The sequence below is a fragment of the Erpetoichthys calabaricus genome, chromosome 8, assembly GCF_900747795.2.
Source record: "Erpetoichthys calabaricus chromosome 8, fErpCal1.3, whole genome shotgun sequence".
Taxonomy (NCBI): Eukaryota; Metazoa; Chordata; class Cladistia; order Polypteriformes; family Polypteridae; genus Erpetoichthys; species Erpetoichthys calabaricus.
The window spans coordinates 159997176-160024258 of NC_041401.2; the positions used below are offsets into that span (position 1 = coordinate 159997176).

The window sequence follows — 27083 nt, forward strand, 5'->3', positions numbered from 1 at the left end:
GAGATTCAGGCTTGACATGAATACTGTCCTCAAGCTAAATCCATACCTACCTCACAAAGACTGCCATCAAGCATGAGAAAATCATCAAAATCACGGACTTGAATGCAGTGTTTAAGGAACCAGAGCCTATTGCAACGTAAGGCCCACCCCTTTAATGGAGTGCCAGAACAGAACATGGTACTCTTACTCGCAGAGAGGCAACTTAGAATTGGCAGTTAATCTAACATACATTTGTGATGTGGGAGGAAACTAGGAACACCTGGCAGAGTGATGAAAAAAAAAAAAACAAAGCAAAACATGTAGATATAATATAAATGTGAAAATTTCATACAGGCAGTGACCCAGCCAGGATTCAAACCCAGATACTGGAGCTGCAAGGCACTGCTCCACTTTGTCACTCATTAAATTAAGAAATACAATTTAATAACAAAAACTAAATATAAGCAAAGTTCCTTTTTACCTTCTAACCTTTTCATCAGAATTATACTAGACATCAGTATGACAGTGCCGGGTTAGCTATTGTCATCAGTCCATTTACAATTTCAGACTCACCTGGGTAAGGATTAGGAGTTCCATTAAGGACTCACCTGACAGCACTTCAAAGTCAAAGTCATTCTGACAAAGTCATGACCTTCCTCAAGGTCAACTTGACGGCCATCAAAGTATGGAGGCCTTTAAGTGGTCCCACACTTCTGTGCAGACAGGACTGCCTGCTTGAACTCCAGCTCCCAGGCAGCCCTGAGGAAATCTGCCATAAGGGGGCATTCAAGAGCTGCTGCCACATCTTATAGGGAGTACTGTTTTAAAAATATATTCCCCCAGCAATTATCTTCTATATAATGTAATTAAATTTTGTAAATGTACCAGTCAATATCCTGAATGTGGTATTAGTATCCTGACCAGGTAATGTACCAATTGGCACCCTGGATGGGATATGAAATGCACCATAATATTCAAGGCTACCATTCTCTAATTCAAAAGTATCAAAGCTAAATGCCAACTTGGAATGCAATTAGGAGCTGCAGTAACCTATTGTCACTACTGAAATAATTTGTATTGTAAGACAGAGCAAAGCACCACCATATGGAAATCATGTGAAAATCAAGTCCCTTTCTTCCTAAAATTAAAAAAACTTGGAAAATCCTTGGCCAGGAGAATCTCCAGCAACACCACTTCAGAGTACCCTATAGCCAGAATTTAGATCATCACCATCCAGTCTCAGCTGGTACAGAGGCAATGAAATGCCCTCTTTCTCACATTCTGTCAATGAAGAGTGTAGAGGTGCTGCTGGAAAATAGAACACTCTTGGGAACTTCTGGCAAGTGTTTAACAAAAAAGGACTGGCTTCAGGAGACGATTTTAATGACCGAGTCCTAACATAAGGAACAAAGGAGGCTGCAGCAATGACAATATAGGCCTTGTATTCCTCTGGCAGAAGGATCAAGTGCTTTATAGAAGCGGTGCACTGGAAGTGGGGATTATGTTAAAAATAAGCTGCAAAAGGAAACAACGTCAAATTAGGCAGTGTAAACACATAGACTGGATAAATAAATCATTACTGCAAGGAAACGCTCACGAAATCGGATCAGACACATCTGGAGCACAGCTGCAGTCTAAATGAAAGAGAAAGGGAGGAAGGGCTGCCCAGGAACGTGCATGCCACACCTGAACACTTCTTTCCTAGCTACAATTACCCAGAAAAGAAACCCAACAGAGAAAATGTGGCACCTAAAATGAAAGGGGCAAGTGAGACGCAAATGCATGAGGCACCCATAAAACTACCACATGGTTAACATGGTTAACAAGTGGACCAGGTGCCAGGATGATCATGTGGAGCTCAAGTAAATGTTTTGCTAACATAATGAAGGCCTCTGCTATCTACCGGAAAACTCAATTGTGAAATTCAGCCAGTATTTATCAGAGTTACCTCATGTCACCAATCAGTTAGGCTTTTGTCTCCATGCGTCTTTAAGAGTTTCTCCTCATGACTCCATGTGTTCCTCCCACTTACAGCCAAGTACAAGCAAGTGTTCCAATTCTTTGTCAATTCAAATCATGTATGACAGAATCCTCTCTAGCTCTGGCGGTGACTTTTACAGCATAAATATGTAATCCTTAGAGTGTAAATCCTCATCCCTAGTAAGCCCCCCATTTCTGAACCCTGAAACCCTACCTCACTCAGAAAGCTAAATGATCTTCAACTATTATTTTTTCATTGTCATATTGAGTGAAAGGCACCATAAAAACCCAGCATTAAGAGGACTCCCTTACCAGTGCCCAATACCACCACTCTATCAACACTGCCCATGCCTCTTAACACATCTGTTTTCTTTTTGATTACAGGAATGAAAACTGAGAAAAGGTCATGCTCCTATGCAGAGCTGACGCCGTAGGGTGTTGTTTCTGGCCAGAGAAGAAGCGACCGGAAAGCTGAACACTCCTCTTAACAGAGACATGCTTAAAAATAATAAGAGAGCGAGACGAAAGGAGCGAGAGATTATGCCTGTCACTCACCCAGGTGCAGGCCTGAGCACCAGTAAGCCGACACGCACGTACTAATGCACGCAGTGGCAGCAGCACAAGAACGGCTTTGTCTGATCTGCTGCTTCACAAGTAACTTACCCTGAATGAACTGCCTATATTGCCATTTATATAGTGCCTTTGAGGCAACATAAAATATTTAAATACTAAAATATTACAAAAACAGGTGGGTCAGCACTATAACCATCCATCATTTACATAGTATCTTCCACATTAAGCAAAAGTCATGCTCAAAAGTAGTTGAAAAAAGCAACAATATGGTAAAGATTGCTGAGAAAAGGCACAGGTAATGTTTGTGATGGAGGACAGCCATAAAGTCTGCTTTTATATAGCCCATATGGAGGAAAATTCTTGGTTCTTTAAAAGTATTTGAATAGCTCTTCTCTACCTTATGGGATTAGTAATGCAAACACCACCCCATCACATTACGTAATGGAATCCTGAAAGTGTATTATTTAACATGACAGAAAATGGAGAGGCCCTCTAAGGACACTAGAGTCACAGTTGCTCCATACTGATAACAATTGCAAAACTGACAAATGTATTTAAAAATTGTGGGACAAGAATCCCAAAGACAAGTTTCAATGTCATACAGTGCAGAAAATTTCAACAGCACTAGTTTACATAATCAGGGAAGGGTCCAAAAAGCACACCTTTTCACACTACAGAGGAGGGAAAAGAACACCTCTCAACATTCGAGTACTGTATTTGGACCACAAAAACACTACTTGTACATTAAGCAGATATAGCCAAAAAGACCGTTGCTCAATATTACATGTGTGGCGCCCCAAAGAACAACCGGGGGGTATGTGTTCTCAAAGTGCACTGTAGCCTCCCACATCAACATACCACTGTGATGAACATTTTAGAACTTAGTGACATTTAAAGCACAATGACAGTGTTGAAAAAATAAAAATCATCATCTTTTTTAGATTACACTGCTAAGTGAGAGAAGGCAGACTCTGAAACAGATGTTACTGCACTGACCCGTTCCAATGATGAGTAGCTGATGTTTCAGAATGTGTTTCTTGTTTTGTCTGCTGTCTATTCATTATAGAGGAAAAAAAAACGGCAGACAGCTGTACACTGAATAAGTATGTGGGGGTCAGTCCCTCTGCTTCACAAAAGGGGCAGTGATTAACGATGAGGTCATACAATTTTCCTCTTCAGCATGTCAAGACATGACCGTCTTCTCGAACCCTGGTTACCCACTTAAAGAGTAAACAGTGAAAACTGGCATTCAATGGATAAGGGGTTGATAGATCTGAAACTTGGGTGGGAGATTGCTCCAACAGCCTGTCTCTTATTAAAGATTCTTCTGCATGCTCTGCACTTTTTTTTACTCAGATTCTTTCTTTAGCTCCTCACCACCTGAATATTAAATTATAAACTATATTTTACTCTGCTTCCACAGTTTTATTTCTTTACTATTGTTTTAATCAGGAGGACCCCGAGTTACTCCTACAAGCAAGTTCAAATTATTTGTGTTGACTTGCATGTAATACCTTACCTCTCTGTGTTCACAATGTGTTAAACAATCTATAAAACTTTGAAACAGTCCCCTTTTGCATGTGGGAAAGCTTTGACAATGCTGAACCGCTTTAATTCACTCCTTCCATGGCGATTGTCCTATTCCTTTTCACAGACAGTGCAGTTTGGTGAAATATGTTTAGGATACTTCAAAAGGAACTATATCAACTGATCTGAACAGATTTTCTAAAGTACAGTACAACTAGATGGTCCTATTAAAACAGCCAGTGACACTCAGCTACTTGAAACATGACAAAATCATTTGACTTCGGAATGAGCCTAATTTTTTTATATATATATTTTTTTTTTATCAGTAGTGCCAGATCAAGGTTATTCCATTAGATCTTGGTTTGGGCCAAAACAAAAGTTCTGCTTTGTGCAATGGCGATGGGGTTGGGGATGTCAGTAGGAGCTGAAATTATGTTTTTTCCTTGATGCTTCTTTATTTTTTCATGTTCTTGGAATATTTACCCTGTGTGGTATCAGCTATGACCATGTTTAACTCCAGGTTTATGCTGGTACAATTCATATCAAGACAGGAATAGAAAAGGTGCTGTGGTGGATCACCATAGACAACGAATAAAGACCAACAAATAAAAATGTGTTTCAAATGATTAATTTTATCAAAATTAAAGAGATAAAACATAAAGCTTCAGTAGAGAAGTACATTTACAAAATATTCCTGATCTGTCGTCCAGTTCCCTCTGGTGCCTATTGCTAGAAAGCCAACCATTGTTAAAACCTAGACATAAACAGGTAGAGTCTAATTTCAAGCAGTCTATCTTTCTAATGCCGGGCCCACCGCAGCATGTAGTTACAAAAGAATGGCTGTTGGAAGCCTAAATCAGCTCATAAGTCAATCATCAACACAGGTAAAAAAATCTGGCGAGTCTTTAAAAGCTTGTTCTCTTTGTATAGGACCATTTATATAGTTTTCAAACAGTGCCAAACAAGCCGTATTGTGTCAAACCTAAAGTTATGAATAGGCTTGTAGGGCATGATATTTATAGCTTACTGCACATCAGGAGTGAATCACACCTGTGTTTTTACTGCGCTATGGTTTCTAATCTGGGAAGTAACAACAGGTAGGCTAGACAAAAAAAAAAAAAAGAAAAAAGTTCTTCTTGAAAGGGAACTAAAATAAATAGTCTATACATCATATTAATCACTTTTGTAGTTTAATTTGTTTGTCAAGTCAACACACATTATAATAATGGCTTGGTGATATGAATTATCATGTGCGAGTCATCATTTAGTTGGCTTGGCTGAATTTTCCTACTTCATGAAGGGTGCCATCATTTCCCTCTTTCTCTGAAATGTCGCATATGGATAGATCAGAGTTTCCGTGAAAATACTTAAGTTCTCCCATCAAGTTTTCTTTTATTAATCCCAAATTTTGCATGGAAACTTTTACATGTGGCTATGAGAAGCCAACACCAGTAGGGTTTTTCAGAATGTACAGAGGAGAGGAAATGGGGATGGGAGAACATCCACAAACCTTCCTTTTCCTAAGTTGGCTGTTATTCTCAAACACTATTCTATAATAACTCTAACTTAAATTAGGAAAGATAACAAAAAATAGCATGCAAAGTAAAGCAAGAATGATCATCAAGTTCAATGTGTAGACCCTACCACTCTGGAAAAAAAGAATTGCCATTTTTGAGAAAAAGTGAGCCATTAATTTGAAGAAATGTGATGCAACTGGCACTAGAGTTGCAAACACTTTTTTTTCTTTACAATGCCTCTCACTAGGCCAAGTTGCCAAGCTGCCTGGACTGTAAACCACAATATAATAGGTTCTATGTTCATTAATTAAGCAATCAGCACTCTAACTATACAAACAACGAAAAAGATGCAACATTTTTATTTGCAAGTTACTTTTTGACAAAGTCATCACCTAAATAAATGTGAAGATATTGTTCACCAAACATAAAAATTGTAAGCGTGCACCAATAAATAATGGCAAAAAAAAGCTGTAGGCATAGTGCACAATAAACATAATCAAAAATGTCACTATGGTTTATGCTTTAATTGACAATACAGACGTGTGATTTTCTCTATGTTTATATATCAAACATTGTAAATATTTAGTATGTACATTTATTACTTGAAAGAAAAAAAATTAACATCTAAAGACAAACTAGAAAAAGTGAAATGTGAAGACCACATAGTTAAAATAAATATTTTATAACAGCTTGTCAGGATGATCTAGATACAGAGAGAGGGAAGGACAATTGCAAACCTAATGGGCAATATTTGATAAACAATATTAGTATCTATTTACTATATAATACAACACCTACTGTTAGAGTGTGTGTGTTTGTTAGTTCATCTGGTCCCTCTGAGCAATCTGATCGGTCAGTTTTTTTTGTTGATTATGTCACCAAAGCCAAAGGAGGTAGGGGCACACTTGGAGGAGTAAAGGCACAGGAGGCACACTGAGAGTCACCTTTAAAGATGGTAAGTATTTGGAAAAATACCAATGATGTTTTCACAGTGGGTAATGGGGGCCTGTCTACCATTGGTGGAATGCCAGGCAAGAGAGGTTCAAACAAATCAGAATACCGAGGAAAGGCATATGAGAAATACTGAAGGTACAGGTAGGGCAAGAGATAGAATAAATTGAAATATATTTGATATTACCTGTCTTTGACAGGTAACATGGATAGTAAAAAGATAAAAATAACAGCTAACAGTCTTTACGTTTCTGTATGTATGCTCTAATGGTTTATTATCTGAGTGCTCTCTTGTTGAAATTTATCAAACTGTCTAGAGTTTGGATCTCTGGACCAGGTCACCTGGACAAACCTGTCAAGCCAACTCAGAAATAGACAACAAACATTTTGATATTCCTGTTTGCACTGTAGGACCTGAGATTTCTTTTTGTTCTGATGGCATTCTGCCCTCTGGAGTCTTAACAACGTTTTATTCCAAGAAGTTTAATCAGCATTGAAGGTCACAAAATGTGTTATTTTCTTCTCTAACTTTTTTTGCCCTCCCATCACCTAATCTGAGATGTGTTTGGAAAAACTTAGGTAATTAGCCAAGGCTGAAAAATAAAACAATTTTAGAGAGCACGTGTCCCATGTAAAATGCACATTATATCAGGTTTGTGGGGTCTTCAAAGATGTACAGGCTTGGATCATTTTCAGCCAGACACAGTATGCCATCAGTTTGAATGAACAGAGTACCCTGAAGCTGAGTGTATAAGCCCCCAGAGCTAGTAAGAAGAAATAAAAGCAAGATGATGACCCTAGGCACCCAGAGAATGCTCAGGACTGCCACTAATTCTTTACAGGTTGCGTTCCGATCTTCTGGCAGCACAACAGAAGAAGCAAGCAAACTTGAGCAAGACTGAGATTACACATGAAGTCAGAAAGGCAATAAAGTGAATTCCAGTCGCTCTCTGGAAGGAAATTGACAGCATCCACCACCTCACGCACATGCTGTCGCTTTCTTTGGGGCTACTGTTGTTACGAAACTTATAGCTGGAGGAGATCTACCAGAAGCTAATCTGTGCTACCTGCATCTGATTCAAGTTCAAGCTCTTCTGGGTGGATTTGGACTCTGATGCTCTTTGGCAAATGTAAAGTGGCTGATTTTTGTGTTGGCATAGAAAACAATTTAGTATGGAGGAAAAATAAAGGAAGATCATTTAATCTTTATGTTTAATTTTTTTACAATACTGATTTATACAAATGAATAACTAAAATATTCAGGAAATTTAGCCAGAACCAAGATGAAATCAGCACATGGGCAGTAGCCATTCACAATTGTTCAGTTTGACTGGGGTTACGCCTTAGCTTGACCAAAGAAGCAGTGACTATGCCTCACGTTTCCAGACTGACGCCAAAACATTTTTAAATAGGGACCACACGCATAGGCACATTTTCAACCAAACTGTAAAAGGAGGTGGTACTGGAAGCTTGACAGCTTTTACTGACCACTTTCACTTCCTTAAACAGTACAAAAAGACTGAAGGTAGCAGCGACTAGAAAATCCAGCAAGCTCAGCAAAATAAAAAGAGTAAAGAAAGCAAGAAAGCTCATATGGCTCCAAAGGCAGCCAAAAAAGTAGTCTGAAAACCTATAATGTAAATTTTTCAAGACCTGTACCACTATGCCAGGGTTCAAAGAAGAGTAACGGGTCTACATTAATAGTTGTGTGCCAGGCTTTTATCCGGGCTGCTTTATTACCATGGTGCCCAATTATGAACACAGAAAAAGGAAAAGCCGCTATGACTTGCGAGAATATTCTGCTATACAGTGAGCTTCACTGCATGCAGGCATGCCAGCTCACAAGCTGTGCGGAAACTATTTCTCTGCTTTTTACTGCTGTGCTGTGCTGCTGTGTAATTACTACCCCGTACATAATGTTCTCCAAGCTACTGTGTATCACAGTGCCTTAATGAGAGTAGCTGGCACACCCTGGCAAAACTCGAAGGTCCCCGCTGACACACAGGTGCCAGTGGATACCTCTGGGGCTGGTATCAGCTTCACATTAATGATGACAGGGGTTGGCTCCTAAGGAATATACTTGCCAAAATTTCTGGATTCCGTAAAGCACAGCATGGGTAGCAAAAACATTGCCAAGTTAAGTCAATGCCTTCTGCCCAAACAATCTAAATAAAGATTAAAATAAGCAATTACTCAAGGCTACCCATTGCTTAATACAAAATTAAAATAAAGCAGCCAGATTTTCATGATTGACAGCAGTGTTGTCTTTACCCTATACAGCTTTCTCCACTTCCAATTTCAGAACATTGCCAGCGGCACCAAAACCTCCCTGATCACCATTCTCCCATAAAAGTCCACCCCCCCCCCCCCAAATCAGTGCACAAACCACAGGCAAAAGTAAAATGCACAAGGGCGTTGCCGACTCCAAAATTACAGCATTAAGTTTCCGGTACAAAAAGTACGATGAGAAGTCCTAGCCAAAATGGAAATGGAAAAGGCACATTGTGTCTGAGTCTGTCCTAATCTTTTACACTAGGGGCAAATGAATCTCAGCAAAAATGATAAGTTCCTGTAGAACACCAATGAAATGAATATAACAGTCATCAATTCCTGTCTCTTCATATAAAAACACCTCTAATACATTGTGTTTCATTATGAGATGACTCTTGCCAGTCAACTGGAATCTGGAAGAAATGATTACAACCAATCACTCTTGCATCCCGATTCCAAACAACAGTCTCTCAGGGCATGAAGACTCTTAACTAGCTAGGAGGTGGTACTGTTTAGCAGGAAGTGACCCTGCCATGAGATACCACTGACTGCTGAGAGTGGCCTCTTAATAAATAAAGACAGTGACCTTTTTTGTGAAAAGTCATTGTGGTGCAAGTTGTACCATGTGCTTGAACCCCAGTAATTGAAGCATCTTGCTGCTCCTTTATTATCAGAACACTGGGTGACCTTTAATAAATGACCCACAAGAAAAGAAAACATTGATAGAAACAAAATAAAGGCAAAGGGTTTTCCAAACATTTATGCACACTGGTGACTAAATGTTCTAGCCAAAGTATTAAAAACCAAGTTCTAGTCTACAGCAACATAATCAGAGCACAAATACTATACACCAATGCTACTCAACTTTATGTACCTCAGGCACAATGATCTGGCAATTAGCATGACTGTAGGACTGCAACCCAAACTACTTCCTCAAGATTTTGATTTTTAGGGTTAGTATTTTCCTAAAGTTTTAAGCTAAAATGATTAAAATGATTACATGTTAAAATAATAATGTAGTAATTGCCGTTTTTTGAGTATACTGTATAACATTTCTCTTATAATCATAACATAATAATGTATAACAAAATGTCTCATTAAATAACCTTTAGATGATAAGAATAGTAAAAAAAAAAAAAAAAATGCAGTGTAAAATTATGAAAGGTATTTGAAACATTACTATAACTTAGATCTATTAACTTTTTATTACCCGATCCTCTTTTGCTCTATTAAATGCCTTCTTATAATAGAAAAATATGCAAGCTACATTTAATACTGCCATGTCCGTCCATTAATATAAATGAAGATTAAATGTACTGTAATATAATCATTATGTTTATTACCAATTCTTTGTCTGCCTTCAGCAATTTATTCATGTCGAAAAATCTAAAAAAAGACTATTTCATAAATAAAAATTTTACTTAATGAAAAATCAGTTATGATTGATTATATATATATATATATATATATATATATATCATTGACTCCTTATTGAAAAAAATGTGCTCATACAGTTACTTTCATCAATAACTTGTATGTTCTTTAAACGGCATTTAATAAAACACCATACAAAACACATACTCTTGCCTAATGTGAAGACTGGATTAGCATTCTGCTGACAAGTTTATGTCACATTGATATCCAGTTGTTGCAGGATGCAGACAGTTGGTGAGGTGTTTTGTCAGTAAGCTTAGACTTGATAACCTCTAACCTTTTTGCATACGTTAAGATGGCACCATATTATCCACCTGATTCATAACACATCCAGAAGTATACAACTGATTCCTCTTCATACTTTTCTTGTGAAATGCAGTTATTTTGCAAATAAGCACATTTTCAAATCTGGCTTTTGAAGTATCAAACCTCTATGTGAGTCTGGAAGCAGATATAACTTTGTATGATGCTTCTATGATGGAATCACGCTTATTTTGCATCATTGTAAATGTTGTTAACCACAAAGGTTGTCTAGAAGTGAACAGATTTTATCCTGTCTTAAAATGTGCAGAGAAGGATATAATTTTCAAAAGTCACCATGACCACTTTCAATTTGATGTTGAATATTTGCATGTTTTGGTACCGCTGTACTTCCCTGACGAAGCAGACACTGAGGTTTATTGTTTGCTTCTGTGAATGCAAATTCATATTTAAATGCTCAGTCCCATGTTCATCTGAAATCCATCTCTATTTTCTTGTCGTTGTTATCCAGTAGCAATGTACATTTTTTTTGTCTACTTTGCACTGTAATATATACCCAAGCTACATCACTTAAACTGAAAACTTTTGAAATGCTATTGTAACCCCCCCAAAAAACTGAGTGTGTGTGTTTTGGGCCTTATTTAATTAAAAATTAATACTTGAATACACTTCTTAACAACAATGACTTGGGGTCACACAAAATGCTGTGGGTGCCCCAGGTGGCCCACAGGCCACATGTTGATGAGCCTTGCTCTACACTGAGTCAGTATGGAGTCATGCAGTATATTTCACAAAACAACTTCAATACCTACAGAGCAGAGCATTCAGACTTGCCCTAAAAGCTAGCCTAAAAGCTAGTTCATCAAGGTACTAATTCCCCTAAAATCATTATTCACGTTTTTCACTCAACTGAGCAGCAAACCTCACAAGTACATCAAGATAATGATGATTAAGTCTGACATGGATGACACAATACGAACGAACAAAAGTCAGTATGGATCTTTTGTTTGAACACCATCCTAATGCATGAGATAAGCTCATAAATCTCACAGCTACTATCATATACAACTTCGAGCCCAACAAAACAACCACAAGATTTGGTATATTACGGAGATAAAACAGAAAGATGCCACAAGGTTTACAATACGAGTGGATGACTACAGATAATATTAGAAGCATGAAGTAGAAATTGTATTTGGAAGCTGTATAAACCTTGTATTTATGTGTAAAGCTGCATGGTATGTGCTCCAGGGTGAGCCCAGCACAAAAGTGGGTAGTTCTAAGGGGATCAATGACAAGTCTCTATGTGATCACACTAAACGTTAAATAGCTTTTCTCAAAAAAGTGCCTTCAAATTGTAACAGGAGTACTCTAATACCAACAATATGATGGTATCTGATAACCAATCAGTATAACCTCTCTATAGTGTGCATACAACTGTCAAATTACAGGCTAAAAGTGACCCCAAAAAAAAAATCACAGATTTAACTGCCAACAGCAACCTTCAAGATATTGTTTATTGCTCAGCTTCGGGGTCCACTGTGCTTATTACTACAGGAAGCTGGGAACAAAATCAGGCATAGTTTCAGGAAACATATCAAGCTGTATTGTACACCACGATAGGATTTGGGAGATCAGGAAATTTCATGCTTTCTCATCACAGATAAGGAGAGCAATATGTGCCACCCAGTATCAAGAGTAGTCATTATGGAACCATTCTTTCAGTAGTTTACAATGCAGAATATGAACAAGCCCAAACCTTAATTATAAACTAACAGTGTCTTCCAGCTAGTGCATAATTTCTCGATACAAATAAATAACCATAAAAAAGCATCCAATTGACACTAACAAACTGAGTCAAACAAAGGGTTAATCCATGAGGAAAGGCAGTCTGGGGCACCACTTACATGAGAACACATTGCTTGTTTGGTCCTAACAATCAAAAGGACACGCTGCCAGTTGGACACAGAGCTAGCTTCCTTCCCTCTCTACATTACCCACATACTCCTACAATCTGAACACAAACAAGGGAACCTTCTGTCCTCCCACACATGCAGATAGACAAATGGCATGTGTCTCTGTCTCTCTCTTGCATGCACGCTCTCTCTCTCTTTTCCCTTCCTAATTCATAGTAGCACACGTGTAGGCACACAGGCTCTAGCAGGGGGTGGAGGCAAGCAGGGAAATATGGGGGGGGGGGGTACTTTTGGGCTGACAGCCTGCTTGCTGGCCTGCTGTGGTGGGAAGAAGGAGGGGCAGTCACCTAAGCACATTTAAGACGCTGCAGTGAGAAGCTGCCCTTAGACAGCTAGGCGCACAGCTGGGGTCCTTATTCTCTCTTGTTCATTAACAGTGTGGCTTTCTGCTACTATGATGCTCAAAAAACTCTGCAGGCATACCATTTGCCTAGGACTTTCACTTGTCCTATTCTGTCTGGACACAGCCAGCACACAAATTGCTAAGGCCCCAAAGAAAAGAACAGGCACACAGTCAGAGGGCAGCCTGGCTAAGCCAAATAATGGTAAATCAGCCAAGCTGTCCAGTGGTGGCTGCTGCGAGGACATGCGTATGCTCAAAATACAAGTGGCCAACCTGACCAGTCTGCTGGGAGAGCTGAGCAGGAAGCATGAGTCCGACTGGATCAACATACACCTGAAATCGATGGAGCTTGAGAACAGCAAGAAGGTGCATGAGGACCGTCTTTTGGAGGCAGAGAGCAAGATTTCAGAGATGAATGGCCGTTTGGAGATCATGCAGCTGCAGGCTGCACAGACAGTGACTCAGACCACAGCAGGTAAGTGTGCAAAGTAAAGAAAGGAAGATGGTGCTACTGGGAAATGTAATTTCATAACCAAAACAATGACTGCATTGCCAACATTGAGATTGACAGAGAGAGGGAGAGGGAGAGAGAGAGACAATTGGTTTGAAGGTGGCAGGTGAAAATGTTAGGAAGGGCAGGTGTTACTGTCCTTAAGTTGTATTAAAGCACTCATGGAAGTGTGAGCCATGTTTTCCATGAGGTGGTATTATGTAGATTGTGCATACAGTGCATGTAACAGTTGTCTGCATATGCCAGGGACTGAGATGGTGTACAAGTACCAAGACATGCTTTTCATTCTGTTGCTGATAGCTTAGCCCACAGCTGTCTGATCTTACCATGTCTGATGGGATAGTGACAATGAGCAATAAATTCACTGTTTCAGAAAGTGAAACTGGCACCCTGTGCTGTCCATCAAATGATGACTAGGACAGTGGTAAGAAAATTGCTTCACATTGCTAGATACTCACCAACAATGTTCAGGTGAAAGGGACAGAAATAAATAGAGGATTCGTCCGAGACCTAGGCACGCAAAGGCAGGCCCTGGCCACCGACAAAAAGTATTAATCTGCAGAGGCAACATGCTGCTTCTTGCAGCAACTGGCTAGCGTGCGAAGGCAATTTGAAAAGGGTAATTAGGTGGGTGAGAGATGGTGCCAAGCTGCCAATTCCCTGGGGGCTGGGAGAGCAGCATGAAAGATAAAACATAGTCTATCCCACCTCACCATGTCACACCCAGCTCCATGTAACGAGAACCTCCATCTTTGTCTTTTTCCTTCAGATGCCATCTACGATTGCTCTACTCTCTATAAACGGAACTACAAGATTTCAGGGGTGTACAAGCTCCCTAAAGATGAATTTCTGGGAACCCCTGATTTAGAGGTGAGTGAAAGGGCACAGAGCCTATAGATACATGTGTACAAACCATCTCCTAGTGATCTGCCAGAGAACACTCAAGCTCGTTGCACGATCGTGATTCCACTGAATATGCCCTCTCATATTGGATTTTGTTGAATTTCAGGTTCATTGTGACATGGAGACTAATGGAGGAGGGTGGACACTGATTCAGAGACGCAAAATAGGCTTGACATCTTTCAACAGAGACTGGAAACAGTACAAAGAAGGGTTTGGTACAATCCGTGGGGACTTCTGGCTGGGAAATGAAAACATTTTCCGCCTCACACGACAACCCAGTGTACTACGAATAGACCTTGAGGTGAGAAAAAGCTATAATGCCCACAAGAGCTACAACTTAGTTAAATTCCATTTTCATATTATTACATTTGTACTCTCCACAGGACTGGGAAGGAGAGACCCGCTATGCCGAGTATGGGTTCTTCACCATCAGCAATGAAAGAAACAATTACAAGCTCTTCATCTCCAACTATAGTGGCAATGCTGGGGGCGACTCCTTACGCTATCACAATAATACTAACTTCAGCACCAAGAATAAAGACAACGATAAGTGTGTGGATGACTGCGCACAGCTGAGGAAAGGTTAGTGTGTTTGCTAATTTGATGTGGTCAGTTTCTAGAGTAATGATGCTGTTTAATTGCTATGATTAAGCTAAACACAATGTGGATGAGGGCATGATTAAAACATCTGAAACAAAGTAATTGTGTAGTTATCCATGAAAACTGGGTAAGCAAAATTAGAAGACTGAAAGTATTGATTGACATACAGGACAATCCAAAATACTATCCTTATCCTGTTTTTCTCTTCTATACCTTTTCTGTTTCAAGGCCATGCTACAAATCAGATTTTAGGATTTTTTTTTTTTTTTTTTTTTTTTTCGCTCCTACCATTTTGAGCAAAAACACAAGAAATAAAATTCTTATATTTATAGTCTGGCAGGCATGTTCACTTAAGCAAGATTTAAATTTAAATAAAAAAAGAAAACTGGCTAAGTTTTCAAAGTGAGATAAGAAAATGAATGTCAGATATAGTTGTATGTTTTCCTTATTATTACCTTCTGCTAAACATGTCTTATATAATTTATCCTTTGCAGGAGGCTACTGGTACAACTGCTGCACAGACTCAAACCTCAATGGCGTCTTTTACAGATATGGAGAACATGCTAAAAGCACAGATGGGATAACCTGGTATGGGTGGCATGGCTCCAGTTATTCTTTGAAACGTGTAGAAATGAAGATGCGACCACAGAACTTTGTAGCGCAAAACTAAAAGGAAGAAACATTTTGGGGTGGCGGTGAGAGGAACAGCGTGAAAATGAGCAGAAACGTTAGCCACTAGTAATAGAGTGAAGCAATTGAATAGGAAGAACACTATTCCTTTTCCCCAGCCATAAATGTTGGGCATTTATATGAAAAAATGAAATTATAATTTTGTATTTAATTTTTTATATTATTTTTATACGTAAAAAAAAGGTAAGAAATGTACATGTTTCATTTTTTTGTCATGCACATAGTAATATACACCAAGACATATTTTTTTTGTAAAGATTGAATTATAAATGTATCAGCACCAGACGTAGTGCAAGATGGAATGAAGTAGATTTTAATGCTGTAAAACAGTATCAGAAAATCTGCTCTGATAAAGAAACTCACTGTGTGGGAGAAAGGAGAGAAAATATGAAAGCAACACAACAGTTGTTAAAGAAATGATGTACCTCTCTTGAAGAAGTACTGTTAGCTTGTAAAAATGTGTACAGTACAGCTGTATTTAAATATAACTTGTATTCTTTATATGTATATATTTTTTTCCAAATGAGCACACTGCTTCAAAAAACAGACTTCCTCATAAAATGCTATAATCCCAACTTAAAATGAGAATGAATGTATCACTCTAATGCATATCAAGTTTCTAATGCAGAAAATAAGAGCATTTCTCTTAAATGTACTTGCTCTTCCAGCATTGTAGCTTCCTCTCCACACAAAAAACAAGGGTTGCTCACCCTCTTTACATGAGGTAGAAATGACAGCTCTGCAGAGGACACTGTTGGTGTGATATAGCTGGGTCCCCAAAAGAAGCTCACCAAGAACCATTCTACATAGTATGCTGACAAAAAACAGAAACCAAACCAGGGGGTGGTTGTCTATATCAAAAACCTTTACAAATTATGTATTGATTTAAGAACAGTATTTAAGAAGGTGAAAAAACCTAGACAAATTTGATAAAAATGTACTTGTATCATTGACACCAAGCAAGTTTTACATCTTTGGGTATGCTCCAGAGCATTTAACTCTAGATTCTGCAGTGGAATTTATGATCAAGCCTATGTATCAGTGGTGTATACCATATCTGGTGCTATGCAGAATAAGAATAGATAAAAAAGAAGGCTATGGGTAATGGGGACAGGGGAAAGACACATTAACAAGCAATTTTTAGAGACATAATGAGGAGCACAAAAGGTGTTGCGAGCAAGAGAAGGATGTTTAGTCAGTTACTGAAAGACAACTAGTTCAGCTTGTTTTACAATAAAAAGACTGAAGAGTCATAAGGCTATTAATTGGTAAATAAAAAATTCTTTGCATTTATATAATGCTTTTCTCACTACTCAAAGCACTCAGCAATTGCAGGTTAAGGGCCTTGCTCAAAGGCCCAACAGAGCAGAGTCTCTATTGGCATTTATGGGATTCGAACTGGCAACCTTCCGATTGCCAGTGCAGATCCCTAGCCTCAGAGACACCGTAGAGGAGACAAAAAAATTATATTATATATATATATATATATATATATATATAAGCACCAACCTGATAAGGGACTCAAGGATTAAGGGTGATGCTCCTTTCTGAAATTCCAGCTCCTTGTAATGTAATGCTTTAGCATATGCACGGCACTTTGCAGCTCTCTCACCAAGCAGAACAATACCATTGTCATCTCGTAGAGGCAGCGGACCCTGAAGGAGGCACATAAACAAATAGTTAAGTGATGACTTTTATCAAGTGCCTTGCTTGAAGAAGCACAAACCCATTCCTTACCTTGTCACTGTGCTCCATGAACTCAGCCAAGTTGAGCAGAGTCTGTGTGACCTCTGCAATGTCTTGAGAGGTTAGTGCTAACTCAATGCTGCGGATCAGTTCATCCTGCTGATCTTCATTTAGTTCCGACCAACAGGACAGAAAAGCTGCATTAAACAGGTCTCTAAAAGAGAATTGACAAGGTGTTGTCAAGAAAATTATGCCAGCTAAGACTTTATTGTCTACATGATAATTTGAGCTCATAACAAATACCCTTTCATGTAGTACAGCATACGGGACTGTTTTATGTAACTTCTCAATATGAAATGCACTAAATAAAATAAATGAACGTCTGGCATTACAGGTGGACTTGATCTAAAAATAAATAAAATACAGATATGTGGATCTAGACAATAAAGAATGATGGTGAGAAGACAACACCTGCCAATCAGGACAAAACACACAACTACCCACTCAGAATGGTGTGGAGACATGGCTTGGGCAATTCTTACATGCAGTCTGCTGCTTTCCCCAACACATGGAGGCGATCAGGAGCTTTGAAAGCAGGCAGCAGCAACAGCAGAATAAGAGTCATCTGGTGATTCATCTTATCATGTATGTCTCCTGCTAGTTTACAGCCATATGGAGGCGATTTTACAGATCATTAAGCTGCTCTTTACCCACACTGAAAGAATTTATTTTTAAAGTTTAATGCAAAACACTGGGATCCTGCTGTAGTTGGCCTGGTCAGTGTGGGTGTGATTTGAGAATTGCAGACAGCACTTTCATGACTACCCAATTGTCTGGATTAGTGTGCTGTAAAAGTGACAATAATGGAAAATCTTGGCTACTGAGTTTTTTCAAATAAGTTACCAGCAGGGGGCACATACACAGTGATAAATAAACCTGCAGACATGATCGAAAAGGCTGGAGAAAATGCAAAATAAGTTGAGAAGCCTCTGCTGGGCTATTAAAATGTCAAAAACAATGAAGTGCGAGCTTTATAAAAACAATTGTTCTGCTTTTCATTACAGTAAGTGACATTTTCACACTACAGCTGGGTTTTAAATCTCAGCCACTGAATCACAAGAGACGTCTGCTAAGCTGCTAGCGAGAAATGGTCCACAGAGGAGTCATGAGCCGTCTGCAAGAGAAACCTGGCAAAGTAATCAGTAGTTAGGCTCTGTTAAGTAAGGGCCAGCTCAGGTGACATCAGCAGGCACCAGAGAGGGAGGTTTAGTGTTGATATACATGTGCCTTTGCACGTGACATTGAGTGTGCTCATATGTGACACCTCATTTATGCACGTTTGTGTGTTTATGACAATGTGCACAAAGGGCATACAGTATTTCAAAATACTGTGCAAATGTTTGCAATGCAAAAAATTGAGAGTTGCAATCATATATTTAATAAGTTGATTTGTATTCCATAAGTCAAAACTTAAAGACTTTTACAGAAAAGAAAAAAGCCTTTAGCTAATTGGCAAAGCATTGCATAGTTGTTAATTTGCTCCACTTGGGCATCATAAAGAGCTTTTCAATTTAGTTAAGATGCTGAAGGTGACATAGGCATGACATCCAAAACTAAAGATACTACACCTTAGTTTAAGTTATTTGTGTTGCAGTATCTCAATCTTATAGAGTATAAGGAAAGCTCCAAAAGCAGTTTTGACAGAAGTTAAAAAGCATGCACACTTGTGTTGTGGCCATACACTATTGCCAAAAACACCTATAGTGAGCATTTACCTACAACAGTAGCACAAAGATACTGTAAAGAACTCGTCAGTTAAAAATTTACGAACAACAGTACATCACTTTCTTTCAATACCTCCCACTTCATCACCTCTGCAGCCAAGAGAAATAAAATATATATATTAGCTTTATCAGTGCTCTACAGAGTTTTACACAGGAGCATTTATGTTGGCAGAGCTCTTATTAGTACAGGTAAGAAGATGGCCACAGACACATGAATATGGTTAAGCCAGTACCCAAATTCAGCTGGTAATGATGGGTTTCGAAAAGAAAAAAAAAATACTTTGGGGGCCCTAAGTGTGTTGAGCAGATGTGTGAGAATTGATATATACAAGTGTAAACATTAGGGGTAGGTACTTTGAATATCTTTCTATTTTAATATTTTACACTCTGATATCTGCATATTTTACAAAGGAAGGATTTTTCTTCTGCAGGGCACTTAAATGTTTTGAAAGGAGAGGAGCAAGTGGCAAAAAGATTATGAAACTTTCACAAAAGCAAATTACTCAAGTACACACCTGCAGTCAATTGTGAATTTGTTAAAATCAAGTGTATGTGTCTGTCTCAATGTGTACACCTTGTATGGATATTTTAAATAAGTATATAAAATATTTTCCAAAATGGATTGATGTCCTGTGCACTGTTGGCACAGTGTGTCATCCAAATGCCAAAAATATACAAAATAATGTAAGAGAGTAAAGTATCACAGCACAATGACAACACAAAAGTAAAAACTTTGAAAATAAAAACTTTTCTTGAATAATGGTTTTGAGCGTACATCCATGGTTCACATTCAGTTTTAAGGTAATATATTTACTTAGATAGTGACAAAGCATGACAAATATCAGTACATTACATATGTCACTCTGCGTTTACTCACAAAAGAGGAATATCCATACTGTATATCCAGGACAAAGTTTTGACCAGCTTTACAAGGTTAATAATTGAAAGTGTTACGTGTGTGTAACTCAGAGCTGTCAGGACAGGCTCTAGTTCCTCTCCAAAATTACCCTGAATTGGATTAAGCTTTCAAAAAGTAACACGGTTTTGAAATAAAAATAATGAGATATTACAAATGGCATGAAGATTAAGTATGATGATTCTGGCATCAGGTAAAAGCCTTGGGGCTAGCTTATCAGTTTTCACTAAACTTCTCATCTTCTCACAAAGCTTTACAGGAAAGGCTACCAAGGTTGAAAGGGATGACCGGAAGAGTAAATATGAAAACCAGTCCTACCTTTCAACTAAGTCAAATCATTAATCAAGAAATTTCAGTGATGAAAATCAAAGCAAAGTCAAGAACTAGAAAGTCAGAATAACAAAAAAGTTGTTTTTTTTTTTTTTTGGTTTGTTTGTTTCAGTATCCGTAAATTCCGATGACGACGCGACTGATGTGCCTGTTAATATATCATCCAGTTAATTATGGTGCTTCTGGAGATTGGCTCCACAGCACAGCAAAGTAACAATAACAACTTAACATGGCATTGCCCATAAAAAAGTACAAAACAAAGGAAAACTGGGACAAAAATGGAGCAATTACTAAAAACAATTAATAATTATAAAAATAAGTACTCAGGATCAAAACACATTGGCTCTAAAATGGCTATTTTCCATCCATCCATTTTCCAACCTGCTGAATCCGAACACAGGGTCACGGGCGTCTGTGGAGTCAATCCCAGCCAACACAGGGTGCAAGGCAGGAACCAATCCTGGGCAGGGCGCGAACCCCCCCGCAGGACACACACACACCAAGCACACACTTGGGTCAATTTAGAAGCGCCAATCCACCTAACCTGCAAGTCTTTGTACTGTGGGAGGAAACCGGAGCACCTTAAGGCAAGTCTTCCAATGTAATTTTCAAACTTTAGTGATGCCATTACTTTAATAAAAAAACAGAAAACACATTTTAAAAGTGTTACTTATGCAGTAAATATTTTTGTATATGGTGTATATTCATCTTTTATATTTACTGTCAATGCAAGAAAATACTACTTGATTGCACTTTGGCTCAAACACACAATATGGAAAAGTAAAGTATTCTGTAAGGTGAACAGGAAACTAAAATGTAATTAAGTATATGACTGTAACCTTTAATGGGCCAGCATTCAGTCTGTGTATAAGTGGGGCTCTGCCTCAGATCAGTGGCTGCAGATGCTGCTGCCAAGTCATCTGCTGTTTGGAAGGTTTCTTAATATTCAATATTTACAGGTTTTGATACTTTTTAAATTTCTAATTTGAAAAGAGGGAAAAAATGAAGATTGAGAACTTAATCAAAAATCATGACTTAAATTTAATCAAGAGATACACATGATTAAAAAGTTCATGTCTGAATGCATGTTCTGTTTCTGTGTATGTACAATTTGTTAAACACCTTTCTCTGGTGTGCACATTCTGAATCTGAGAATTCTATGGGAAGAGCTTTGATGCATTTTTTTTTTAAAAAGTCTGAGGAGTTTCTGTTTATTTAGGAGTATTTTTAATTCACATGTTGAGTCAAATAAGCAATTTGTGGACATTCCTCTCTTAAGTACAATACGTTTTTATTAAGCCTTCCACACAAATAAATTAGCATTTTGATACTAATAATAAGAGACCTAGACACTTAATTATTTCCATATAGTCAGTGCTCAGATGGCCATATAAAATTATACCTGGCAAGAGGGATGTATGCTTGGGCAAGTGACCAACAGGATCGTAGAGCAGGAGAGGATGACTCTTTCAGTAGGACCACGCTTAGCCTCCGAAGCCACTCTAACCAGTCATCCTTGGACACTTTCCTGGCTGCACCCCATGCCTGCAAGCAAAAAAAAAAAAAAAAAGAAAATTAACTATTTCACTTAAACACAGAAGTAGTTTACAAGAGCAGTCTTTTAAGCCCAATATAGCTCACCAACCCCTATTCATCTGACACATTTTCAAAATTTGATTTTTGAATGTCAACAAAGTATAATTATAAACAATAAAGAAATACTTTGAAACATTTGTATGAAATTCACCCTTAACCACCCTGCACCTGTGCTGATATTACATACTGGACAAGTTTTAATGTAAGAGCTGCCATCTGTCTTAAGAGTTATCGTCAGAACTTCAAACCCTTTTATGAATTTGTAAGACAAGTTGTTGCTGCCCATTTTTCTTTAGCAATACAGACTTTAGTAGAAGCCCTGTAAAGTGGAGTCTGTGTTTCACATTTAACACCATCTCTCACAGCCATACTAAATTCCTTATCACTCTAAAAGGAGGAGTTTGTTTACAGATGATCAACACATTGTGTCTAACCAGTATGGAAAACAGCATATCATAGTGTTAAGATAAAACTTCTATAGGCTTTGCCAGGCAAAAATGCACCTAAAAGAAAGGTTTGGACGAGAAATTGATTCTAGGTCTACGTAGATCTAATAAACATTTCTTGCCATCTCTGCCTGGCACACTTTGGTGAAGATTTGCTTCAAACTAGCAAATTCTGGCCAGAAGTATGTATCTAGAGAATAGTCAATCAGCAGAAGCTATATTCTCTCTTTAAAAAACAGGTTACAATTATGTGTGTATGCTTCTCACATGCCCACAACCTGGCTCTGCGACAAGAATGTAATCTAAAAGGAATGTACACTTTGAGCCTTGCTTGAAGAATAGTTTCACAGCACCAAAAGCCTACAACATGGAGGGCAGCTATGTATTACCTAAGTAACACAGAATGATTTAGACACTTCCTGAGAAGCTACAGATTACAATACAAAATGTCTAGAAGTCAAGGTAAGCTTTGCAACCAGGTCCATCACAACATGGAACAGAATAAAAAGCCATGTTTGATGACAGGACTGGGTACAGATATGAGTGCCCACACACCCACAGAGACTTCTTCACGGGAAACTGGATAAAAATGTCAACATAAGTGAACAAAACCTTACACACAGTAATAAAGGCTTGGGTACTGTTAACTGTTTAATATGAGCTACCTAAAATCAGAATTCCTAAAAGTTTGTCAATGGTTAGAGAAAAAGTGTTCCTACTCCATATGATTTCCTCATGTTTAAATAGTGTTGTGCTACAAGAATCCATAATAATTGTTCTGAGTAATTATTTACAAGGTTCTATTCAAACTGCATATACAGAATCATGAAGTTCTTTCTCAAAGCATACTGCTTAATTCCCAACCCCAAACTCAAAGGTATGCATTAGGGCTTACAGAGAGAATAACTAGTCTACGGTGTCACTCAAAAGTTGAAGACCCAAAGAATAAACAATTGGGCAGTAATCACATCAAAAAAAAAGTTCATTATATATAGGTCATGTACCATCCTACTACGGTCAAATGATTTATTTATATTGACTAGGTTAAGTGTGATTCTAAATTGGCCTTTTGTAAAAGTGGGTAAGTGCATGAGTGGGCCTATAATGTCCAGAGTTATCAGGATCAGCTCACTTAATGGATTAAGTGGTCTTCAAAATGCATGTACTTTTAGTAAAATTGAGGGCGGCACATGCATCTTTTGTGAAGGATAAAAGGAAACAAGGAAAGAACCAAAAAAAGCAGAAAGGGACAATAACGATGCTCATAAAAAATAAATACAAAAATAATTTTAAACAATGTCCTTTTTCGCATGACATCAGCACAGGATGGCTGATGTAATGTATACAGTACAGGCCTGCAATTCCCCTTCCAGCTAAAGATGCAAACACCTAGCCCTAGCCTGCAAGGGCCTCTTGACTGTTGTTCTTGGCTGTCCCACCGTCTGCCAGCTTGTAACAAGCTGTTAGCTGAGGTCTTGCACACCTGTGGCACTGGAAGTGCCTGATCTGGAAAACCTTAGCTACTGCAGTACTCTAGCTGGAAAAATGTACCCTGTTCCATGTTTTCTGTGGTTATAAACAGAAGCAAACAGAAAACAAAAAACAGAGCATAATGATTAAAGGGAGATAAGCACAAGTCAGCACAGCCATTTTTACCTTGGCTTTAATTGACACACAATATTTTCTTATAAAAGTTGCACAAAATTCTAGGTTTACCATAAAGGCATCATGTAGTTTGCTCTATTGACCAGTTCATATTTACAAGTGGAAATATTAACTAAAATGCTTAAAATGTATTTCTAAGCTACTGGGCGCAGCAGCAGTGATACATTAATTAGCACTGCTGTCTTACATCTTTAAGAGACTAGGTTTGAATTCTGGCCAAGTCACCACCAATGTGGAATTGCAAGCTCTCCTTGTGACCAAGCAGAATATTGACTCTAAATGAGTCTGGTGGGGTATGTCTGAATGGGTCTTGTAACAGACTGAGGCAACCTCATTAATGTTAGCTAAGGTAAACTTGAACTTTTCAGATTTTCACAGATTCAATTATATTCAGAGGATGAACCAGTTGAAAGTACTTTGTGTGCTTTGCATATACACACTGGGATAACTGGCAAGTAAAATACTGCTAATTTGGATAGATATATACAGACAAATAAGTGGTACAAAAGGATGGGCATTGACCAGGATATAGAAATACACAGTAGATTAATTGGTAGAAGGTACATCCTTCTTTTTACCTCCTTAGCAATATGTTTACCCCTAGAAAAACAAGCCAAAAACGCTGATTTTTTTTTTTAAGAAAAAATGTGTAACAGAAACATGTAAATACCAAAACAGCAACATAAATACAGTAGGAAAGGTATGTCCAGATTCTGCTACTGTACAGAAGCAGATTTAATTCACGTCCTTTGTGTGATATGTTTCGAAACAGTCACCAATGTAAAGCCCGATGTTGCAATCGGTATAGCAGAAGCACATATTTTACATGCTTTATGTACTGTGTATTTTTTCTGTTGCTTGCACATAAAAGGGTAGAATTTCAGTGCTTGATTCATAGTATAGATGCCACCCATTATGTTATAGAAGACGTGCACAGTGCAAAGCTTAGTGACTTTCACATTTCCCCCCAACCCAAATAATGACAGTTGCAGCACTGAGAGTATCACTTAGGGACAGTTTATACTTCACGCTCAGAACTCGTACGCGCACGCAATGTAGCAGCCACACGTTCCCAGCATTCATTTGACACGACCTCTGAGCACGTCCTCAGAAATTAACGCAGTGTGTGCGCGAGTTGCAGTTCCAGCAAAAATTATGGGGTTTGCAGTATGATTAAGTTGGAACATGACATCAGAGTCTCTGTTTACTATCTACATGTGACAGAAAGCCACTTTGCGGATCCAACAGGATCAATGTGCGTGAAGCAAAATGCCAACATACAAATGCATTCATGGTGCTTTTAAATTCAAGTGTCACATTTTCCCCAACGTAATGACACGATACGTTTTAAAAGTCTCACATACCATCTTTTTTTTTTTTGCACCTTCACAACAGCATCAGAATGCACAGCAGCATATTTGAGCTACAGAGGAAAAAAAATTAAGGACACAGTGAAAAGGTCTATTTTGTAAATAAAGTGGAAATTTCATCTTTAATCTCGTAGTTTATTTTATCATTAAAATAGACTATCATAAACATCATCTTAAAACCGATCCAGTTGTTAATCGCTATGTGCTTCTGGGGCTTCCTCCTGAACTAACAGCAGTGGCAAGCAGCAATCGCCACACAGAACACATTTAATTTATGACTAGCCGACGCCTGCTGTAGCATACGGCGGTGTAAGAATAGGAACGGAAAACTGTGTGAAAGGAATTCAGAAATCAAGAATAAATACTTCTTGAAAGACGCAGTTGTGAATAGGTGTTTTGGTGGAGACGACAGATAATGAGTCGAAAGATCTAACCCTAGAAAAAGCCACATACCAGTCTTCAGCCACAGTCAGTTGTATCAGGTCTGTGCTCTGGTCTTTGGGTATCCGACAGTGCATGTAGAATTTCCGGCCAAGCAGGATTACATGTGAAAGTGATAAATAAATCAGGCTTTCCAATTTACGTACTATGGCCATGGCATGCTGATAGTTTTGTTGCATGTATCTTGGACTTCCTGGAAATGTGGATGGTAATATGATCATTTTGCCTACACGTACGTTATTTTCAGCGTTTGCTTGCAGTGTGCCTGATAGTCCTTTGTATTGTTCCACGTGCAGATCTTGTTGATGTAATCTGAGATAGTTGAGACGCGCACCCTTTGTTTCAACATACGCATCTACGACGTACTGTTGGAATAGTTTGCCGCTGGAGTGCAAAATGCTAAATGTATTTCTCATTGCTAATCTGTACGCGTAAAATTGGCATTGAGTAAGCCTCATTCGCTTGGTGGTTCTTTTATTGGGAACATGTTGTAAATCTTTGTGCCAGCCAATGTCTCCGTAAGGGAATAAAAGTGGGTAAACCATAGGATCGCAATTCATATTGAGCGTGGAAATCTGTTTACAGGAGTTGCCTATGGGATAGATGCAAATGTCCATTTTGGCAAGCGGTTCGCCATCTTCTCCGACAAAAATCGCTGCAACATTGGTGTGACTTGTCGGGGCATTGTATCGTCGTAAATCCTGCCTAGGGTTTTCCTTGAAAACCATTCGTACAGATGCTGTTGGATTGGACTGAGCAATTTCATGCATGTGTTTGTATGATTTAGCGAAGGGGTTGATGGTTCTGAGCATGGAATCTAGCTGGAGAAGTAAATTTTCGCAGCATGCAGAGTTTGCTTTATTTTGTAAGCGTACTTCAGTAGCTTGCACTGTGTCAAAAACATACAACTGTCCATATCCTGGAGAAGTATCTGTGTTAGCGTATAGTGGAGAGATTTGGTGATAAATTTGTCTGTGTATTTTAAAACAGTATGGTCCGTGGCCAGGAGGTTGAGTTATCTGTGCACCCATGGAAGCAAATGCTAGAGAAGAGTTGTATTCTCGAATGTGTTCACGATACTTTTTAGCTTTTGATGTTTGCTGTGTAAGAAACTGTTGCAAAGACACAAATGGCTCCTGGAAAGGCGGTAAAGCTACTTTACCGGTAGTGAGTATGCATTGCTTTTGTCAACCGTTTGTGTCAAGAAATAACCCACTGATAGGAACAGGCAGTTGCCAGATTCCAGAATAGAGACGACGTTGTACAAAAACCCGTCGACAGAGAAGATACTGTCATTCATTTTATAACAGAGGCTTAGGAAACAACTGCCGCA

At 38.5% G+C, this 27083-nt stretch overlaps 2 protein-coding genes across 2 annotated transcripts in view; one reads left to right on the forward strand and one right to left on the reverse strand.

Moving 5' to 3' along the window:
* Positions 1-27083, reverse strand: part of mtor (mechanistic target of rapamycin kinase) — a 100608-nt gene that overhangs the window by 27246 nt on the left and 46279 nt on the right. Inside the window, exons 26-28 of the mRNA XM_028807669.2 lie at positions 21635-21777; positions 17254-17416; positions 17026-17171 (exon numbers count right to left, since the gene is read on the reverse strand). Coding sequence (XP_028663502.1) covers positions 17026-17171; positions 17254-17416; positions 21635-21777 — 452 coding nt within the window. The remainder of the gene's footprint in view (positions 1-17025; positions 17172-17253; positions 17417-21634; positions 21778-27083) is intronic.
* Positions 12805-16729, forward strand: angptl7 (angiopoietin-like 7). Its single transcript, XM_028807670.2, has 5 exons — positions 12805-13287; positions 14093-14193; positions 14333-14527; positions 14610-14808; positions 15321-16729. The coding sequence occupies exons 1-5, from the start codon at positions 12864-12866 to the stop codon at positions 15494-15496; spliced, it is 1095 nt and encodes a 364-aa protein (XP_028663503.1). The 5' UTR covers positions 12805-12863; the 3' UTR covers positions 15497-16729.

What these genes read in the sequence shown, in the direction of transcription:
- angptl7 (XM_028807670.2), top strand. Translation starts at nt 12,864, where the DNA reads ATGATGCTCAAAAAACTCTGCAGGCATACCATTTGCCTAGGACTTTCA. An exon ending in AGTGACTCAGACCACAGCAG is followed by an intron (nt 13,288 to 14,092) that starts GTAAGTGTGCAA and finishes TTTTTCCTTCAG; the next exon opens with ATGCCATCTACGATTGCTCT. An exon ending in TACTACGAATAGACCTTGAG is followed by an intron (nt 14,528 to 14,609) that starts GTGAGAAAAAGC and finishes TACTCTCCACAG; the next exon opens with GACTGGGAAGGAGAGACCCG.